Source organism: Lagopus muta, chromosome 2, assembly GCF_023343835.1.
Source record: "Lagopus muta isolate bLagMut1 chromosome 2, bLagMut1 primary, whole genome shotgun sequence".
Classification (NCBI taxonomy): domain Eukaryota; kingdom Metazoa; phylum Chordata; class Aves; order Galliformes; family Phasianidae; genus Lagopus; species Lagopus muta.
The window spans coordinates 53,001,008-53,021,356 of record NC_064434.1 but is presented as its reverse complement, the minus strand read 5'-3'; the positions used below and the strand labels follow the sequence as shown (position 1 = coordinate 53,021,356).

The 20,349-nt window shown below is 37.0% G+C and overlaps 1 protein-coding gene across 14 annotated transcripts in view; it reads left to right on the top strand.

Annotated features, from left to right (window-relative positions):
• EPB41L2 (erythrocyte membrane protein band 4.1 like 2) overlaps window positions 1-20,349 on the top strand; it is a 104,253-nt gene that overhangs the window by 64,712 nt on the left and 19,192 nt on the right. For all 14 annotated transcript variants that reach the window (XM_048936607.1, XM_048936611.1, XM_048936606.1 and 11 more), the window contains 7 exons: window positions 3,940-4,015; window positions 5,502-5,720; window positions 6,143-6,230; window positions 7,012-7,164; window positions 8,749-8,846; window positions 15,769-15,941; window positions 16,346-16,524. In XM_048936607.1, the coding sequence (XP_048792564.1) occupies window positions 3,940-4,015; window positions 5,502-5,720; window positions 6,143-6,230; window positions 7,012-7,164; window positions 8,749-8,846; window positions 15,769-15,941; window positions 16,346-16,524 (986 nt within the window). The remainder of the gene's footprint in view (window positions 1-3,939; window positions 4,016-5,501; window positions 5,721-6,142; window positions 6,231-7,011; window positions 7,165-8,748; window positions 8,847-15,768; window positions 15,942-16,345; window positions 16,525-20,349) is intronic.

Genomic DNA, 20,349 nt, shown 5'->3' with positions numbered 1-20,349 from the left:
ATTCATAGTTAATACAGATCTACCAGAATTTAGCACTGAAGAGAAAGAAACATTTCTGCTAAAGGAAGAGCTGTCCTGTGGAAGTGTTCCTTTACTCCTCTTAGTTATAAAAATGATTTTGCAGTTTACAGTTGAGTTTGTGAGCTGGATCTTGGTCCAGAAAGGACTGGCTGCACTCTATTTTTGATTATGCAGCTTTGAAAATGTGGGCTGGTTAAAGATCTTCCCTATTGCTTTTCTTAACTTCATGGAGCATTTTTTATCTCTCTGTGAACAATGCACCAGTCCTAATTGCACAGTATACTAAAAATTGTTATCTGAGGCGCAGAGAGGAGTGGGCAGGCTCTTCAGAGGCTTCTGGACAGACTGGATCACTGGGCTGAGGACAGTGGGATGAAGTTCAAGATAACCGATCTGTCCTGCACTTTGGCTACAACTCCAAGCACCGCTGCAGTCCTGGGGCAGAGTTAGCTGGAAGACTGCATGGAAGAAATGGATCTGGGGGGTGTTCGTTGGTGCTCGACTGAACATGAGCCAGCAGTGTGACCAGGTGGCCAAGAAGGCCAGTGGCATCCTGGCTTGTATCAGAAATAGTGTTGCCAGTAGGAGCAGGGAGGGTTCCCCTGTACTCTCAGCTCTGGTGAGGCTGTGTCTTGAGTGCTGTGTTCAGTTTTGGACTCCTCACAACAGAAAAGACATTGAGACCCTGGAGCATATCCAGGGAGGGTTAACAAAGCTGGTGAGGGGTCTGAAGCAGATGTCATATGGGGAGATGCTTGAGGGAACTGGGATTGTTTAGTCTGGAGAGGAGTGTCAGGGGAGACCTTATTGCTCTCTACAATGACCTGAAAGGAGACTGTGGCATGGTGGGTGTCAGCCTCTTCTCCCACAATAGGACCAGCAACAGGACCAGCTGTGCCAGGGGTTGTTCGGGATAAATGTTAGGAAAAACTTATCAGAAATGCTGGTAAGTGTTGGAACAGACTCTGCCATGGGAGGTGGTGGAGCCACGATCCCTGGAGGTGTTCAAGAGCCATGTACATGTGGTACTGAGGGACATGGGTTAGTGGACATGGTGATGAGTTGGTGGTTGGACTAGATGATCTTAGAGATCTTTTCTGACCTTTATGGTTCTATGAGTAAATGCTATAAAATGTGTTTTACTGGAATAAAAACTCACTGATTTAGAAGTTTGAATGAGATGAATCATGTTAATTGTATGTTGCTAGCTGCTTAGTTATATTGCACTCTTTTTCTCTAAGAATGTGCCTAAAGTTTCCACAGAAGCATTTTTGAGGTATCAAGCTGTCTAGAAATTTTTTTGACATTTCTATAGTTTATATTATTAAGACAGAGTTTTGTCGGAGACAAATTGCTTAATATCATTTTAAATACCCTTTATTTTTATATTGGCTATCAATTCACAGTGTTAGTAATAGCATGCATTGTTGTGTGAAGACAGTTATGTGTGTGTGCCTCTGTGGTGTGATGATCTGATTATAAACAGTATGCTGTATTGAGAACTAGAATATAGGTTGTGTGTGTTGTAGTATACTTGCTGGTCTATATTTTGAGGATAAGTGTGTTTTCAGTATTCAGACAAAGTATAAGGTTATCAACTGTCCAGAAATTTTTTCGTAGAAAGTTAACATTTTTTTCCTATGAACTAGTTATGGGAATTAGCATGAGCAGACGTGGAATTTTTCACGTAGTCTGTAGATTGAGAGGATTTGTGCTCTGTTTAGCTTTTAGAAGCATTTTTTCCCCGTTTCTCCTCCCCTCCCCATCAGCAATGTCTGGGTTCCTAGTTAAAGAGCTTTCTGAAAGATAAAGGTAAACGTACTGACAACAAAGAGGTAGAAGTTAAGCGGGAATTAACCTGTGACTGGTTTGACTGTAATCTTAGACCAAGATATTTCTTCATGCCAAGAAACGTTGCTTCATTCCAGGAAAGCATTGTCTGGTTAGCACCTGTGTGGAAGTGCAACTTTTTCCCCATAGCCTCCATTATCATTCCAATTTCTAACTACTGTTAGGAAGGTTAGCATAGGTATTTTTGGCCCAACTGTTTCGTATTATCAATTGGATTTACTTAATATTAGCATTAAATGATGTCTAAATTCCTGAGAGATTAGTCTATTATTAGTCTATTTCCATTTCCATTTATTTCAGGTTTCGTTCTATTTGTTCATCTTACAAGTTGTTGTTAGAAAATTTCTTACAGTATTTTTGTCTCAATTCTGTCTTGTGCTAGATTTCAGTAATTGATGCATTGATGAGGGATATTTTACCCAATTCAGTATTATGTGTCCATCACACAAATTAGGCTTTCTTATTTAAGGAGATGTCCCTCAGTTTGTAAGCAAAGCTATCGCTATCCTAACAAATGATTACATTAAGATGCATTTCATTGCTAACCTCTCTAAAGGAAATAGTGAGTTAGCAGCCAGCTGAAATTCAAAGTTCTATCTAAAGAGAATTATGCAGAAATTAAAGCGCTCTGGTGAGTTCTCATGTCAGAAAATCTGAAGTAGTTTTTGAAATGCTGGAATTTTGACACAAATACCTTTTCACCTTAATAGCTTTGAAATTTTAAAGCAGTGGGTTTTTGATATCTAGGAAGACAACCTTAAAAAATGCCAGCATTCATAGTATTATGTTGGAAATGGCATTTTGGTAATTTCTTTTGCCATAATAGACATCTTTTAATGTGATTTATGTTTATATTGCAGCTTTTAAAAAATTTTACTGGAGGTTTAAAATTCATGGTTGACCAGCTTTATAAAATCCTTGCATTTTTGCTTTTAAAGTTATTTTTATATCTTTCACCAAAAATATTTTTTTGATTAGGAGAAAAGGAACGAGAGGCAAATACTCTAGTTAATTTTATTTATATTATTCTTATTTTTATCTTTCATCATTGTTTTTGGCAAATTACACTGTAGTTTTACTCTATGTCTGGCAAGATATGATAAAGCTAAGCTGCTTTGAAACAGCATGCAGAAACAAGCTATTAAATTCTTTTTCTGGCATTTTATTTTAGTACTTTCTTTTATATATACATGACTGCTGTGCCAATAAAATTTGTTTGAATTTGTAAAGTTCTATATTTTATCAAGTCATTAGTATATTTCAATGAGCATGTTCTTCTTGAACATGGGTTTACTAAAGTGTGACATTCTGATAATGGATTTTCATTATTTGAGTGCCTCACACTTTTAAGGTTTGAAAGCTGTTTTGAAACTAGAATTATGATTAAGGGTAGCATTTTGTGCTTTGTCAGAATATTAGCCTAGTTTTAAGAGTGCTTTGGCATGTAAGGTGAACATGGTGTTAACAGTTTGACACATGTTAATTAAAAATTTAAGCACAATTGTTATAGTTACTAAAGGTATTGTTGTTTGAGAAAACTTTAATGATGTTAAAATGGCTAATGTTTTGTCTTCCATGCATTCAATAACAGTTTAGTTTTCTTTCTGTTGTATGCAACACAGACCTTATTTTGACATCTCATATTCATAACAGTTGTATAGTCCATCAAAGTACAATCAATTTAAACAGGGAGATTGTTAGCCCTGGAAGTGTTGGTAATAAATGCAGACTTAATGCAAACAGTTGTATGTATTTGAACAGAATACCTCAAAAGTGGTAAGATGGTATGGTTGTTTTGAAATGAAACATTTGTGCTGTTTACGTAACTTGTTGTAAAACATTATAAATAAGTTTCAACATATTAATATTTCACTGTATGAGTTAACTGATAATGAAAATAATCTGTGGTTCTTCATAATATAAAAAAGGGAGAAAGTACCTTCAAGTATTTTCTTCAAGCTTTCATTAATCTAAGACTTACATGACTGCCTAAAATTTTTTTCAGGAAGGCAGCTTCTTTGCTTGCCTCATCTGTATTTGAGCTTAACAGCTGTTTCCTGTGTCTAGGTTTACCTTGGCTGTTTACTTTTAATGTGAAATTTTATCCTCCTGACCCTTCTCAATTGACTGAAGACATCACTAGGTATGCATAGTTCATAATTTTAAATTAAAAAAAATAATGTTATATAATCAAATTAGACTTCTTTGGTTTCTGGATGCCATAGCAGGTTTGACTTTTACTATACAATGCTAAAGTTGTTCTTATGTCAACTACTCTTAGGAATGTTGATATAAAAGAGTTCTTTGGCATGGGAGAATTGTGAGATAACATAAATTTCTAAAGAGGTATTTTTTAATAAGAATGAGAGGCCAGTGTTTATTCAGGAAAAAAAGAATATAATGATAAGCAGGAATATGATCTGGGAGGAAAACAGGAGGGGGAGGTAAATGAAAATGATCATGTCTGAAAGAAATCTGTGGCTTATTTTTGGTCTACTGCTTTATTATAGAATAAGTGAGAGTGTGGTTGTATTGTACCTTGCACTTTCAAGAATATAGCCTTAAGACATGGAAATAATTATCTTAGATCTTACGTCATATCCACTGCCTTCTCAGTGCTTTCTAGGCACCTAAATTTTACAGAATTTTAAGACAAACAACCAGTGGATAGTTTTGTTCTATTTACTCATTTTTTTCAGTAGTTAGGGAAAACATAAGCACTTGCTTTTAGTTTGGAATTAGTTAATTCTGATGAGGTATGTTATTACATATCATCTTGCACCTGATCCGTCTTCTGCACAAAATAAGATAGCCTTACAAATCTGTAGTTGATACATTACTATAAATAACTTAAGACCTTCAGTAAGCAGTATATCTTAACTGTCTTGTGTTTACTTTGAAACTTTTCAGTAAGTCAGTTGGCCTTTGAATTGCATAGTCAACTGAGAAAAGAATTTTAATGATAGCTTAAAGCTAAATTCCTTAAAATTTGGGATTCACTTGTAAATTTTTTTTTAATTAAATATCTGTGCTAGGGCGCAATGTCTGCTGATTGTTAAGTTGCTATATCTAGTAAAAGATCGTCTGCAGTCCTTGAAGTTAAATTCTAGTCTGTATGTGGTTTAAGGGAGACAGTTATGAGTTCAGTATTAAAACAGATTTGTACTGTATATTATATGGTTCAATTAGCTAGTGTGAACTATGGGTATATAAAAGTTGCAATTTTTAAGCCAAAGGGAAATTCAGTAGGAAATGAACAGGAAATCCATATTTGTAAACCGTAGACAGTTGTAAGTCAAGAATGTGAAATGAAGTCATTCCTAAGTCTACTTTTGTTACTAGAGATATTTTTTTCATTCATTTACACATTGGAAATCAGAATTTTTCCTGCTTTTCAGATTATTTATGTAAGTGATACTGACTCTTGAAAATTGAAGACATTACCTCATAGTAAACTGACTCTCAAATAAAACAAGGTGTAAGAAATTACTAATGTACTCACTTGCTTTAAAGTGCTTCTGTGATGACATGTATCTGGAGAAATTCTGCAATATGAACTTGAGTTGGTAAATCGGTAACTTTGTTTGTTTGTTTGTTTGTTTTTCTTTCTCCTTTCCTTTGTCTTGCAGATATTTCTTGTGCCTACAGCTTCGCCAAGATATTGCCTCTGGTCGACTGCCATGTTCTTTTGTGACTCATGCCCTCCTGGGTTCATATACCCTGCAGGCTGAAATGGGTGATCATGACCCAGAGGAGCATCGTAGTGACTACATCAGCGAATTTCAATTTGCACCCAATCAAACTCAAGAAATGGAGGAGAAAGTAGCTGAGTTACACAAAACACACAGGTCTATCAGATATAGTGGGACAAATGCTTTGTTGTGCTTGTGTCATTTCTTTTAAGAGTTTATGTAAAACAATAAACTGAAGTTTGTTGTTGCTCTAGAAGTCTTTTGCAATGTAACTGGAGTCTCTTAATTCCAAGCATTTGAAAATCTTAACTTCACTAAGATATCAGAAAAGAATAGTTTGGAAAAACACTTTTGTCAAAGCCTATTAATTAGTTTGTTAGGAAATGTTGACCTAAAAATGTTGAAACAGTGAAATAAAAAAAGTATTAGAAGAATATCATATACTCTGAAAGAACAGTTTCTCATTAGGGCAGATGTGCTATTGATACCTTTATATAGAACTCATGTTTTTCTATTCCAGTTAGTTTTGATTGTCAGTACTTTTGTCTGTGAACTCAAGGTTTGTTCAATGGTTTTAGGGGCCTGACTCCAGCACAGGCGGATTCTCAGTTCCTAGAAAATGCGAAGAGGCTCTCAATGTATGGAGTGGATTTGCATCATGCCAAGGTATTGGGGTTTGGTTTGGTTTGAGGACAGTGCTTGATTGTGTCATCAATCACAGTGCAGTGATTGATAAAGGGTGTAGCATATACAGATTACTTCATTTAAAATTTCTCAGAACTTCAGTAATTACATATATGCCTTTTGTAGTAGTTCATTTGTGCTTGTGAGGATGTGAGATTCTGCTATGTTAGTATGCAATAGTATGGCTTATCCAAGTCTTATCAGTAAGTGCTTGGTTCTGTAGCCTCCTAAACAGACATCAAATGCCTGTAAATGGCACAGAATGCTAAGATATGTTGCCTGACAGTACTTTGATTGAAATTATTATGTTGATGTTTTCATTTACTTATCCGCTACTTCCTGTATATTGACTGGAGCAGAAGGTGAATATAAGTTATCACCATCATCATCAGCTTGTTCTTAATTTCATTCACAAATTGGAAAGGTCTGTTCTTAATTTCTTTTCTTTGTATATTAAAAATTATTGAATGTACTCCTACCACATTTCTCCTAGTTGCATGTTGTTGACTCAGTTCTTATCTTCAGAATATATGAGTTTCCCAGAACTGTGGCATATGCAGATAAAGTAAAGTCATTACTGAAGTTCAAAATGTTTCCTCTAAAATTGTTTTACTTAGCTGTTTCTTCCTTAAGTATCTCATTATCACTGTCTTTCAGGTTTGGATATGAAACAAAATTCTTCCTTCAAGGTTATATCAGGGATAATTATTCTTTTTGGAATACTATTAACCTGATTTTTATGAAACTGTCTCATATATGTTAGGATTCTGAAGGCGTGGATATCATGCTGGGTGTATGTGCTAATGGACTGCTCATTTACAAAGACAGACTGCGAATCAACCGCTTTGCTTGGCCAAAAATTCTAAAGATTTCCTATAAGAGAAGTAATTTCTACATCAAAGTCAGGCCAGCGGAAGTAAGTAATCGCTTTCTACCTTGCTTTTTTTTTTTTCTTTTTTTTTTTTGTCCAATCATTTCTATCTAGCAACAAAATAACATCATTTTACCAGGCACTCTAGCAGGTTTATGCTGGAATTGAAATTAGTTGGATTTTTCTCTTCAAATTCTATGGCTTATATTAAACACTTTTTTGGTTAATGAATGTTATCCAAGCAGAAAATCTTTTTTCTTACTAGATGCAATAGTTTTACAAATAAATCTAGTACTCGGCCCTTGTTTTCCTGTTCATAGAAACTTGCAGCCTTAAGGAAGAAGCCAGACTCGCTTCCTCTTTGGGTATAATTGTTCATTAAATGTCAGTGCTTCTAGTTTTGTGAGTGTAGCCAAAGGCCTGAATTGTCCTGTAGGATGCTCATTTTGCTAGCAGTCATGGAAATAGTGAATTCAATTTTCTTTTTCAGTTACCATTGTAAGTTAATGAAAGTTGATAAAGGAAGAAGGCTTGCATTTTGAACGCATTTTAACAGGAAATTCTTGGTAGAATCATGTTGAACTTTATGAATTTTACTCTGAAATGTTTACGGTATCTCTTATTGTGTGAATAAATAAGACAAAAGATGTTAGTGAAATTGCAGAGCTAAATAGAAAAAAGGTTTAAATTTATTCCTGAATTATTCTAGGCAAGATATGTACAAATATAAATTTGTAAAAAAATTTTCAGTGGCGTGCCAACTATTTTTCCACAGTCTCATGTAAAAGCAATATTGCTACTGTCTGCTGATGTGAAATCGATTGTGCTTATAAACAGTGAGACAGGTTTTAAATATATATTTTTCAAGATGTCTTGTTTAAATTTCCATAAATTATTAGCACATGCAGTTTTATAAAGCAACTCATCATTTCCCAGAACAGTTGTTTCCTCACCTAAACTTCAGAGTAATTTCCAGACCCTGTTCTGTTGACGTATTGAAGTGCAGAACAGTATCAGTTTGAAGTCACTAAAGTATTTTAGTGTAAATAGACTTTAAATGAAATGATGGAGCTATAGCAATACTGATGGTTCTTGCATTTCACAAGATGAAATAATTTACTTTGAAGTCTAAATGCCAGCAATCCAATACAAACATTGTAGTTTTGTAAGTTCTGGAATACAGATGTATAAACATAGATATAATATTTTTTCTATTATTGATATATAATGAAACAGATCAGTCAGAATGACACTACAGTATGGATTTCAGATTGGTATTAAATCCAATGAAAGCATACATCACAACCTGCAGTACAATTACTTCCTGTAGTTTAAAAGTACATTGGGCAGATTGTCAGAAAACTAGCAAGAAAAACTGAAGTATTATTAGATTTCTCAAGAGGCATTAGTACAAATAGGAAGTGATAAAGTGATCATCACCTATCGTGACTAACCCACCCAGTATAATTATATTAAAAGATTAGAAACTCTGGAGTTTTGTGTTCTTTTCTTTTGAAGTCTTATGACAGGAGAATTATTGCTTGTTACAGTAATGGAACTATGTGAATGGCCTTCTAATTAATAAACAGCTTAAGGAAATTGATTAATTTACTTGTGAATTTTTTCCAGCTGGAACAGTTTGAGAGCACTATTGGATTCAAACTGCCAAACCATCGGGCCGCTAAGAGGTTATGGAAGGTTTGTGTGGAGCACCATACTTTCTTCAGGTAATTAATAATTCTCTGTTTCCTCCAGTTTGCCAGCCAAACTCATATATGTCTTTGAAAGAATATGAGAAAAATAGAGAAGATTTCTCCCCTCTTTTACCTTATTTTCTCCATCAATTGGCACTCTTTAGACAGAAGACATCCTACTGGTCATTGACCACAAATTACCAAAGATTATCAAAGATTATCAAAGATTTCAGGTACAATTGACTGTCATTTAAACTTGCAGCATGCTAACAGTATGGATCTAAACTAGTAATCTTACATTGTGCTAGCTGAAAGATTGACATTTCAAAATGAGAGTCTAGAAAGCTGATACATGTCTTCAAAAGAAGCTCTGAGTGTTTGACAGTAAACTTCTGAATCTGGATTCTTGCTTGTTTATAAAATAGGCTGAGTTCACAGTCATTCTTTAAAGTAAGAGTAAGAGAACAAAAAGAGTGCTATTTGTTTACATAATAAACTTCTGTTTTTTTTTTTTTCAGTAACTAGTGAATATAAAATTCTGAATTGATCATTGAAACTTTAGACTATTTGTAAATGACCACTTTAACAATAGAGTTGTTTCTCTTTCTGTTTTCACCATTGAAAAATAATTTGATTTTTTTTAATAGCACAACCTCCATGAGGGAGTGCAGCTACTCTTCTAACCCAGGAGTCATAGAATCATGGAATTGTAGAATGATAGAATGACTTGGGTTGAAGGGACCTCAAGGATATGAAGTTCCAACCCCCCTACCACAGGCAGGGCTGCTGACCTCCCCATTTAATAGTAGACCAGGCTGCCCAGAGCCCTGTCCAACCTGGCCTTGAACACCTCCAGGGATGGGGCATCCATAACTTCTCTGGGCAGCCTGTTCCAGCACCTCACCAGTCTCTTGGTAAAGAACTTCCCCAATATACAACCCAAATCTTCCCTCCCTTCCCTTAAAACTATTTCCCCTTGTCCTGCCATTATCTTTCCTTCTAAAGAGTGGGCTCCCCTCCTGTTTGTAGTCTCCCTTTAGCTACTTGGAATGCTGCAATTAGGTCACCGTGCAGCCTTCTTTTCTCCAGGCTGAACAAGCCCATCTCCCTCAGCCTGTCTTAATAGGAGAGGTACTCCAGCCCTCTGAACATTTAGTGGTCCTCCTCTGCACCTTCTCTAATAGTTCCCTGTCTTTCTTGTATTGGGGGCCCCAGACCTGGACACAGTACTCCAGATGGGGCCTCACGAGGGCAGAGTAGAGAGGGACAATCACCTTCCTGTCCCTGCTGGCCACCCCTCTTCTGATGCAGCCCAGGATACCATTTGCTTTCCAAGCTGCAAGAGCACACTGCTGGCTCATGTTCAGTTTTTCATCCACCAGGATTCTCAGGTCCTTCTCTGCAGGGTTACTCTCAAGGATTGCTCTTCTCAGTCTATATATAGGATTAGGTTGAACCTCTTATGCATTAAATAGGCATTGTACCTTGAATCATAGCTTCTCGCGGTACCATGGGTAAGCTTTTTCTTTCAATAGCCTGTTTCTTTCTTTAAAAAAAAAATATATATATATATATTTTAATATGCTTTCAATCCTGTCACTGCATGCTTGGTATTAACTAAACACACACTAAACAGAGGACATGAGGAACATGACACCTAAGCAATTCATTAGTAGAACTGTCTCACTGGGCAGTTTTCAGTATTCAGATTTTCACTGAATCCAAAATGTACTTGAATTGAATTGAATGTATGTGTGACATTTATGTATATATTGAGAATGACAATTGAAGTGCTTACTTTAGAAACAATAATTTCAAAACACTTGTTTTTTTCATGCTTGATAGAATTCATTAGGTAAGTTTATTAAGATTAATAGCCCACTATTGTTTACTTCAAAAATTTGAAGTCTCCTTTGGTTTGGTTTGTCTGTTACTCCTAGTGGTATGCAGATCTTTTCTGGAATAGCAAGAACAAAAGTTCTCTTCAGATAATTCATGTAGTGTTTTGCTTTGGCAAGAAAACTGCATTTCCTAATTTTAAAGTAATAAAACAGATGTAAATGGAGAAGAAAAAAATCTTATGGAAGTAAAAGTCCTGAACTGAGAACTGCCATTTGCAAATAGAAAAATTATCAGAAGCATTAATATGTATTAGATAATCTCACTACAGAAATTCTGACATAATAAAATCAATTGGATTTCATTCCAATCAGAAATGAATTTTTCTAATCAGGAATGACATGATGACAAGAATTATGTAACAAATACTTTAACCATTCTGTAAAATCCATATTCTCCACTGATGTCATCAGACTCAAAATCCTCAGAGCCTCTCATCCTAATTTAAAAGCAGTAAAATAAATCCAGCTCTGTTTGTCTCTGAAGATAAACAACAGAAGCAATCCCTGCAGTGCAAGACACTATAGCTTTTTCATAGCATGTATATTGCTTGTGTATACCTCAGTAAATTGCATTAAATCTAGATGTACATTTTTAGCTTTCAGATCTCTCAGCATGCCCTATGTGACATTGAAAATTCCTTACAGTACTTGACTTCATGATGTTTCAGTTTTTCTCAAATAGTAATTACATTAAAATCTATTTTCTTATAAAATATTAGAAATTAATTTAGCATATGAATTTGTTTATATACATTTATCATGAACTGTGTTGAAAATTACAAATAAAAGCCACTGGATTTACTTGTGTCAACTTGGCCTTATAGGATTTCAGTAACATTTTCACAGGTCAAGAGCCTGCTTTAAGAAAAATAGCTAGACTGTATAGCAACATTAATCTTCTGAAGTAAGCTTGGTCTGCAGCTCTGGATCCTAACTAAAATGAGCTTATAGTTCTGCTTTATGGAGTTTTATTTGAAGTTTTGAAGATTGTTTTAGTGTTTTCCCAGTGTGTCTTAAAACGGTGCAAACATAGTGTTCAGTTATCTTATGTAATTAAACTTGTAATACAAAAAATACATTTAAATGTCATTAAATGGGAAGTAATTCGTTCTCTTGTTTTTTCCATGTTAAAAGATTAAAAGTTTATCTCAGCAGGGTGGAACATAACAAATGGCAGTTAATGCTGTATGCTTGCCAAGACTAGGAAATCCAGAACAGAAAGGAACTTGGGAAAACACTCTAGCCTGCTTCCTCTTAATGCATAACGTACTCTTGAAAATGATGTGGAGAAATAAATCTGTCACAAATATTGCTTCAGGATGTTTTTATAGAAGCAATGAAAGTAAAGTTCCAGATACATGGCCTTAGTGCAGAAGAGTGGATTGTTATGAGAATTGCTTTCTTTAAAAATATATTGTGATGCATTAGGATTCAGGTGCATGTTATGCATATTAGGCATGCAGGATTGGATCTTTATGGCTAGCATTCTGATGAAGCCCTAAACTTCTCTTAGAGAAAATGTTAGCATTTTTCCTCTCTCACCATTGGTTTTGCAAAGTATCTGAAAACTACTCAGTGTTGAAATATCTTCAGAATAATTTTAAATTTTCAGAACCCAATATTGGAAACTGTCTTAAATATACTGGATCTGATTCTACTTACATAGATATTCCCTGTGCAAGTGCTTCAAAAATGTAGAACAAAACCAGCATCCATTGTCTTACTTGTCCGTTTGTGCCATTGTAAGTGCAATAGATATAGTAGTTGTTGGTTCTTGAAAAAAGATGATGTTCAGAGGGAGAATAGGGCATGGAAACTCCCATGCAGAGTGTGTGTATTTGCAGTACCACGTTGTTTCAGAAGGCAACATCAAAAACTTTTCTAGAGAAGCAGAAACTAGGAAGAATTCTTACAGTGATGACTATTGATCCTATCACTAAGGATGTTACTGTAAGAAATAGTACCCTCTGTGCTGAAGCTGATGACTCAGATTATGAAAACAGAAAGTTTAAGCAGTGAGAAGATACAAGTAGGAAAGGGGAAACAACCCCCATTTTCAAGAAGGGAGAAAAAAGAAGATCCAGGGAATTACAGGCCAGACAGTCTCACCTCTGTGCCTGGCAAGATCATGGAGCAGATCATCCTGAGGACCTTACCAAGACATATGGAAAATAAAAATGATGTGATTGATGGCTAACCAACATGGCTTCACCAAGGGCAAATTGTGCCTGACAAACTTGGTGGCTTTATATCATAGAGTTACAGCATCAGTGAATAAAAGAAGAGCAGCTGACGTCATCTACCTGGACTTGTGCAAACTGTTTGATGTTGTCCTGCACTACATCTTGGTTGCCAAAGTGGAAAAGCATGGATTTGATGGATAGACCACTTGCTGGTTAAGGAATTGACTGGTTGGTTGCTTGCAGTCAGGGAGTTGTAGTCAACAGCTCGATGTCCAAGAGGAGACCAATGACAAGAGGCATTCCTTGGGGATCAGTGCCGGGACTGGTGCTGTTTAACTGTGCTGTCTTTGTAGGTGACATGGACAGTGGGATTGAGTGCAACCTCAGCAAGTTTGCAGATGACACCAAGCTGAGCGGTGCAGTTGACACACTACAGGGAAGGGGTGCTATCTAGAGGGATCTGGACAGGCTTGAAAGGTGGGATCATGCCAACCTCATGAAGTTAAACAAGGCCAAGTGCAAGGTCCTGCATCTGGGTCAGGGCAATCCCAAGTGCAAATACAGGCTGGGTGGAGAATAGCTTGAGAACAGCCCTGAAAAGAAGAATTTGAGAGTGTCAGTTGATGAAAGACTCAACATGAACCAGTAGTATGCGCTTGCAGCTCGGAAGTCCAACTGTACCCTGGGTTGCATCAAGAGAACTGTGACCAGCAGGTTGAATGATTCTGCCCCTCTGCTCTGCTTACGTGAGACCCTGTGTAGAGTACTGCATTCAGTTCTGGGGCACCCAACTCAGGAAGGACATCATGCTGTTAGTGTGGGTCCAGAGGGAGGGCCATGAAGATGATCAGAGGGCTGGAACTCCTCCACTACAGGAACAGGCTAAGAGAGTTGGGGCTGTTCAGCCTGGAGAAGACTAGGCTGCAAGGTGGATCTTATAGTGGCTTTCCAGTACCCAAATGGGGCCTACAGGAAAGCTAGGGAGGGACTTTGCATTTGGGCCGGAAGAACCCCAGGCACCTGTACAGGCTGGGAGGAGCGGTCCTTGAGAGCAGCTCGGCAGAGAAGGACCTGGGGGTCCTGATGGACGAGAGACTGAACATGAGCCAGCAGTGCGCTCTGGCAGCTCGAAAGGCAAATGGGATCCTGGGCTCCATCAGGAGAGGGGTGGCCAGCAGGGACAGGGAGGTGATTGTCCCTCTCTACTCGGCTCTTGTGAGGCCCCATCTGGAGTACTGTGTCCAGGTGTGGAGCCCTCAGTACAAGAAAGACATTGAGATTTTGGAAAGGGTCCAGAGGAGGGCAGCTAAGATGATCAGGGGGCTGGAGCACCTCCCCTATGAGGACAGGCTGAGGGAGTTGGGCTTGTTCAACAAGAGAAGAGAAGGCTGCGGGGTGACCTCATTGCAGCCTATCAATACCTGAAGGGAACCTACACCCAGGAGGGGAGTAAACTCTTCAAAAGGGCTGACAACAGCAGGACTAGGGGAAATGGTTTTAAGTTGAAGGAGGGAAGATTTAGGTTGGATGTTAGGGGGAAGTTCTTTACTAGGAGAGTGGTTAGGCCCTGGAACGGGCTGCCCAGGGAGGTTGTGGATGCCCCGTCCTTGGACGTGTTTAAGGCCAGGTTGGACGGGGTCCTCGGCAACCTGATCTGAATGTGTATGTTTGGTGGCCCTGCTAGGCAGGGGGGTTGGAACTACATGATCCTTGGGGTCCCTTCCAACCCGGGTGATTCTGTGATTCTGCGATTCTGTGACTTTTTATAAGAGCATGTAGCAATAGGATGAGGGCAAATTGCTTTAAACTGGATGAAGGTATGTTTAGATTAGATATTAGGAAGAAATTCTTTACTGTGGGGATGGTGAGACAGTGGAGCATGTTGCCCAGAGAGATTGTGAATGCTTCCTCCCTGGAAGCATTCAAGGGCAGGCTGGATGGGGCTTTGAGCAACCTGGTCTAGTGGGGGGGCTGTCCCTGCCTGTAGTAAGGGGATTGGAACTAGATTATCTTAAAGCTCCCTTCCAACCCATACTGTTATAGGTATGATAGGTTGAATAAGAGCTTGAAGTTTTCATAAGGAAATTAGAGAACTTGACATTTATCAAATACCTTGCAGCAAGGTCTGCCAAAATGTTAGCTAGGACTTTCTCTAACACTGACTGAACTCTTCAGTGCGAACATGCATATCCAGCACAGAACCCAGCATTGGTACTACTCATAACTCAATCTTTTTTACCCTTTTCACTGTAAGCCTTTTTTCCCCATTCTTCTTGTATCCAGCATCAACTATATCTATAAGCCACATTGTAACTAAAATAGCATCTGAATCTAGCTAGTTAAACTTTTTAAAGATGAATGACAATTCTACAGTCATCTTGATTTTATTTTTTTTTTCCACTTGCTACAGCCTTCTACACAGCTTTAAAATACCATTCCCTAAATTTAAGGAACAGCAGCTGCCTTATGGGTACCTCAGAATATAAGAAAGACAGTGAAAGTGGGTTATATAGTTTCCCCTATAAGTAATATTCAAACGAGCAAGATTAGAGAGGTCTTCTATATGGATGTACAATGGCCTCAACTATCCAGAAATAATAACATTTAATAAAGATAGCACCAAAAGGTAAGGACCCCAGATGCTTATTTGTACTGTGGAAAATGTGTTAATTAACAGCATCACTTCAGTTCCAAATGCAAATAATAAATAGTATGTATTGTATTAGTTCATCTCAGATCTTATGGTAGAATCCTTTCTTGGACTGCACAAATCATGCGTGGTGAACTAAAGTTGCAATATAATAAGTAGCATTAGAAGTACCTGATTAAATACATAAAGTGTTTTTAAGTGTCTTTCTTTTTAATTTTTAGACTTTTATCACCAGAACAGCCTCCAAAATCAAAGTTTCTAACCTTGGGTTCCAAGTTCCGCTACAGTGGGCGTACGCAAGCACAGACACGACAGGCTAGCAACCTCATAGACAGACCGGCTCCTTACTTTGAGCGCTCTTCAAGCAAACGTGTTTCCAGAAGCCTTGATGGTGGTACGAAATTGATGTATTTATTCAGTACAATGATTGTATTACGTATGGTCACCCTGATATGAGTTCATATTGAGAGACCTTGGAGATACTCAGAATTCAACTGGACAAGTCCCTGAGCAACCTGGACTCACTCTGAACAGGTGGTCCAACTAACTAATCTCAAGATATTCCTTCCTAAATTATTTTGTGATATGTCAGAAATTACGACAAGAGTGTTTTGCTGTTCACATCAGTGCAATAAGAATCATAGACTTCGTACACAGCAAAAAGCTGAAAAATAATGTCACTCAGTAACAGGCCTGTAATCCTCTTTGTTGATATTACTATAAAATCATTTTATGAAGTCTTAAAAATAAAATGTTCTACTTACTCCAATTAACCAAAATTATTTTGTTCTTTAACAGCTCCCGTGAGTATCTCAGACCAAAGTCTAAGAGACTTCCATACTACGAGAGGGCAGCCTGGAGGAGACAAAATCATTGACCTTGAAGCTGCTGGACAAGCCAAGTTGAAAGAAGGTGGCAGAGAAGATGATGGAAGCCCACTCAAAACTCCACAATTAGAGTTGATTCAGGATGGAAAGGTATGGATGTCTTTCACACCAAAATTATTTGTTCATATAGTGCATGTTTGCTTATTTAAAGCCCACCACCTCTGAGCATCATACGGAACACCATATTAAATATTTAAAGAAAATTGTCAAGTATTTTCTGTAGTTTATCTGACTGTAAGCGTATGCAAAGAAAAGTGAAGGTAAACTTGTGTTTAACATCAATTTTCCCAGGGTTTCTTTTATTTCTATAAAGTTAATTTGGATTTTCAGTGAACTTGAGTGAATTTTGGAAAAGTATTTAAAAGGGTAAATAGTATTTTAATTTCTTAGTTTACGTAGACTTATTTGTTCTATTGTAGTATATGTTATTACAAAGCCAGATGTATTATGACTGCATTCAAATATTTATAGGTAAAAATAGTATTGTTTTAGTAGTAATTTAGCAGAATTATTTATTCATTTAAAAACTTCTGTGTTGAACTGAGATACAGATTTCTGTGGAAATTTTTGTTGACTTCTGTTTCTTTCTCTGGAGAACAACCACTTGTTTGTTTGTTGAAGTTATTGGTGAAATAGGTAAAAAAAAATTCAGAGTTTGCAGGATTTTGTATAAAAATTTCCTTCCACAGTTTTGACTAAAACTTTGGAGTTGTGTGATTATTATCTCTCTCTGGGATGTTACTTATTTTTCTATCAGTTCTTCAGAACTTACTTTTGTTTCAAAAAGTTTTTTGCCAGTTAGCTACCCATTTGAATCTTAGTGGTTTGGACTGCAGAGATTGTCTGTGCAGCTGACATGTTCCCACTGCACTGAAGTATAGGAAGGGAACAAATACCAATGTTTTTTGTTGCTCTTCTCTAACTACTTGAAAGCATTTTTAAATTAGCCTAGGAAAAGGCACACGTGAACTTCATTGGTGGGAGAAAAATAGTTAAATTACTATGTTTTGACTTTGGGCTTGATAAAATGATGATTCTGCCTTGTTTCTGAAGTGGTAGTATCTTTCAGTCTTTTAATCAAGAGAAGAAAAAAAGCAGCATTTTGGGAAGTTTTTCCATGAAGCTGATTAGTAAGGTTTTGTTGCACATACCAACTCTGTGAACAGCTCTTTTTTCCCCCCTAAAGCACTCTTTAAATCTTGGAGGAAACGGTTATAAACCCAAGAATCAAAGTGCTAGCTTGTCTTTCGTGTACTGCACTGTCCCCTGACCTTTCTGCCAAAGCTTTGAATGTCTGTCTGCTTCCATCTGATGCAAGTAACTACTGCAGTTCAAAAGTGCACAATTCTTAGCAGCTGGAGAACAGAACATTCGTAATGGTTTTGATTTCATAATCCACAGAAGTAAACAAGCTGGCTGCTTGTAAAACACAAGGGATTTCTATTTTTATTTGGCGTTTCTATTGCGTTAATAGAGCTATCCCTAAATAAAAAATTTCACTAACAAATAATTTCTTTCTTTCTCCCTCTTTTTGTACCTACAAACTTGCATTTTGTTGTGCTTTCATTTTCCACTGTGCATAGAATTTATTTCTTCAGCTCACTCACATACACCCGCCATCACTACCCATCCATTCTGCATCATCATATCTCACAAATTTGTCACCTATCCCTGAGATGGACATGCTTTCAGATATTTCAGAGGAAGATCCTCTCTGTGAGCCTGTCCTTGCCATTCCAGATGTCTTGGAATTTAATTCTATGAGAGAAATTCCAGATCATAAAGAAAATAAAATAGCTCCACCGAACAGTAACTTTGAATCTATGAGAGCCCTAGCTAGTCAAGGCCCTCCTGCCACAGAGGGAAAAATCTGTAGAAATGAATACAAAAATACTGAATTGTGTGTCTCATTCAGCTTTGTCAGATGCTTTTCTTTTTGTTTCCAATCGCTGCTTGATGAAGATGGTTATATTAGTTTTCCTAGCCTTCCTGATGTTTGCATCTCTTTCCTCCCACCTGGTCTTCAGCACTATGTTCCTATCACCTCTCCTTCCTTCATCCCCTCTTTTCTCCTTATCTTTGTGCTGCTTCTCTCAGCTTTCCAGTCTATTCCTCTTTCACTCACATTTTCCCTTCCTCTCGCTCTGTCCCTCTGCTACCTGGAGCCTAAAGCGACTTCATTTAGTGCCTCTTATGACAATGACCTGAATGACAAAGCAGAGGAAGAGGAGGTGTGTAATTCTGTTGCTTAAATGTTGACTCAATGTATAGCCATTATGCCAGTTCTCCCAGAGGCTTCCTTTTTGCACACTGGCAGGGATATGTGTATGTATCTTTCTAACTTTTTCTGTTTTTGAAAAACTGCCATTTGGGAATCTTTAGTCAATAGGTGGGGTTTTTTTGCTTTTGTTTTTTTGGGGGGAGGTTGGTTGATTTTTGCCTGAATTCATGCAGCATGCATAATTTTATGATCTTCCACTCTACTAAGGTAGAGTTGCTTTGTAGTTCAAAATCTTTAGAAACAAAAAAAAAACTGAAAACTGTTGTGAAATAACATACCTAATATTATTATTTCCTGATAATAATTGCAATTTGTATTACTTGCACTGTCAGTTTGTGTGTTAAAATGCATAGCTCAGTGCATTCACTTTGCAGTGCACATCTCAGAAGTGCTGTGAAGATCTGAAAAGTGGAATTCCTAAATGCTGAATTCAAAAACGATTGTGATTTCTTTAAAAGTAGCTTTTGCTATTATAGATTTTCAGATCTTCTACAAAGATATGTTCAAAATTGAGTCTGAAATATTTTTTTTTTCTGAAGTGCTTTCATTAATTGTTAGCAGTAGTTAAGGCGAAGACTGATTTGATTCCTTAGCTGAGATTTCAGGTTTTGTCAGACTTTACTCACTGAACTCTGAACTCTTTGAAATACATTATTATAATTGCTATACAGAAGTCTCTTTCACATCAATATGTTGCTCTGATCATCTGGAGTGGCTGACAGAATGCCTCCTTTACTGTGCATGTTAGAGCAACAACACCATGCACTAGAAAAAGGTGGTTTATTTTGATCCTCAAAGTAAATATAAAGCAATATAATGGAATCAAAAGTGGGGAAGAGGGTCTGTTCAATGTTACATTTAATAAACTTGCTTATACCAATTCAATCAATAGATACAGTATATATTAAAAACGTGCTAAATAGGACACACAACTCTAGTTTAATAAAGAAAAAAATCACTTTAAAGATTTTCTTATTTTTTTCGGTGGCCTAAAGCAACCCATGATAAAATAAAGTTTCAGACAGAATCATAGATAAGTGAGAAATGAACAATAATGTGATATGTACCACATCATATGTGCGTTCACACAATCTAAAATGCAACAGTACATGCAGTAAGTAAACCACTCTTCAAATGTGCATGTTTGCACACACTGACTTCTCAAGATGGTTGGTGTTTGTACCTGTGGCAAGGCTGAGATGAGAGGTGTGGTTTGCTTTTTAAAAGATGCCTTTCCTTAGACCATTCAGAATATTTGTGAGTAAGATGTGAAAATCACTTCCAGCAGAGTGCATTGCAGTTTGAGGAAGAATATATTCATCTACAAAGGAAGTTGAAACTCTCAAAACATCAAAACGTCAAACATCTCAAAACAACAAAACTCCTAGAATAATTAAGACAAATTCTAAGTATGTTATTTAGGTGTTTAACTTGAGTTCTAGACTGTTTTACCAAAAATAAGTCATGCGTTATATTCCATTTTCCCATCAAGTCACTGCAGGGCTTAAGGTTTTTATCATAGAAATTATACATACCATCTTTTTCTGTCATTCATTTTTTAATATCCATCTGAGATAACACTGAGAAGCAAGTGGGACATAGTGTGAAATTTTCATTTTTTTCATGCCACATAC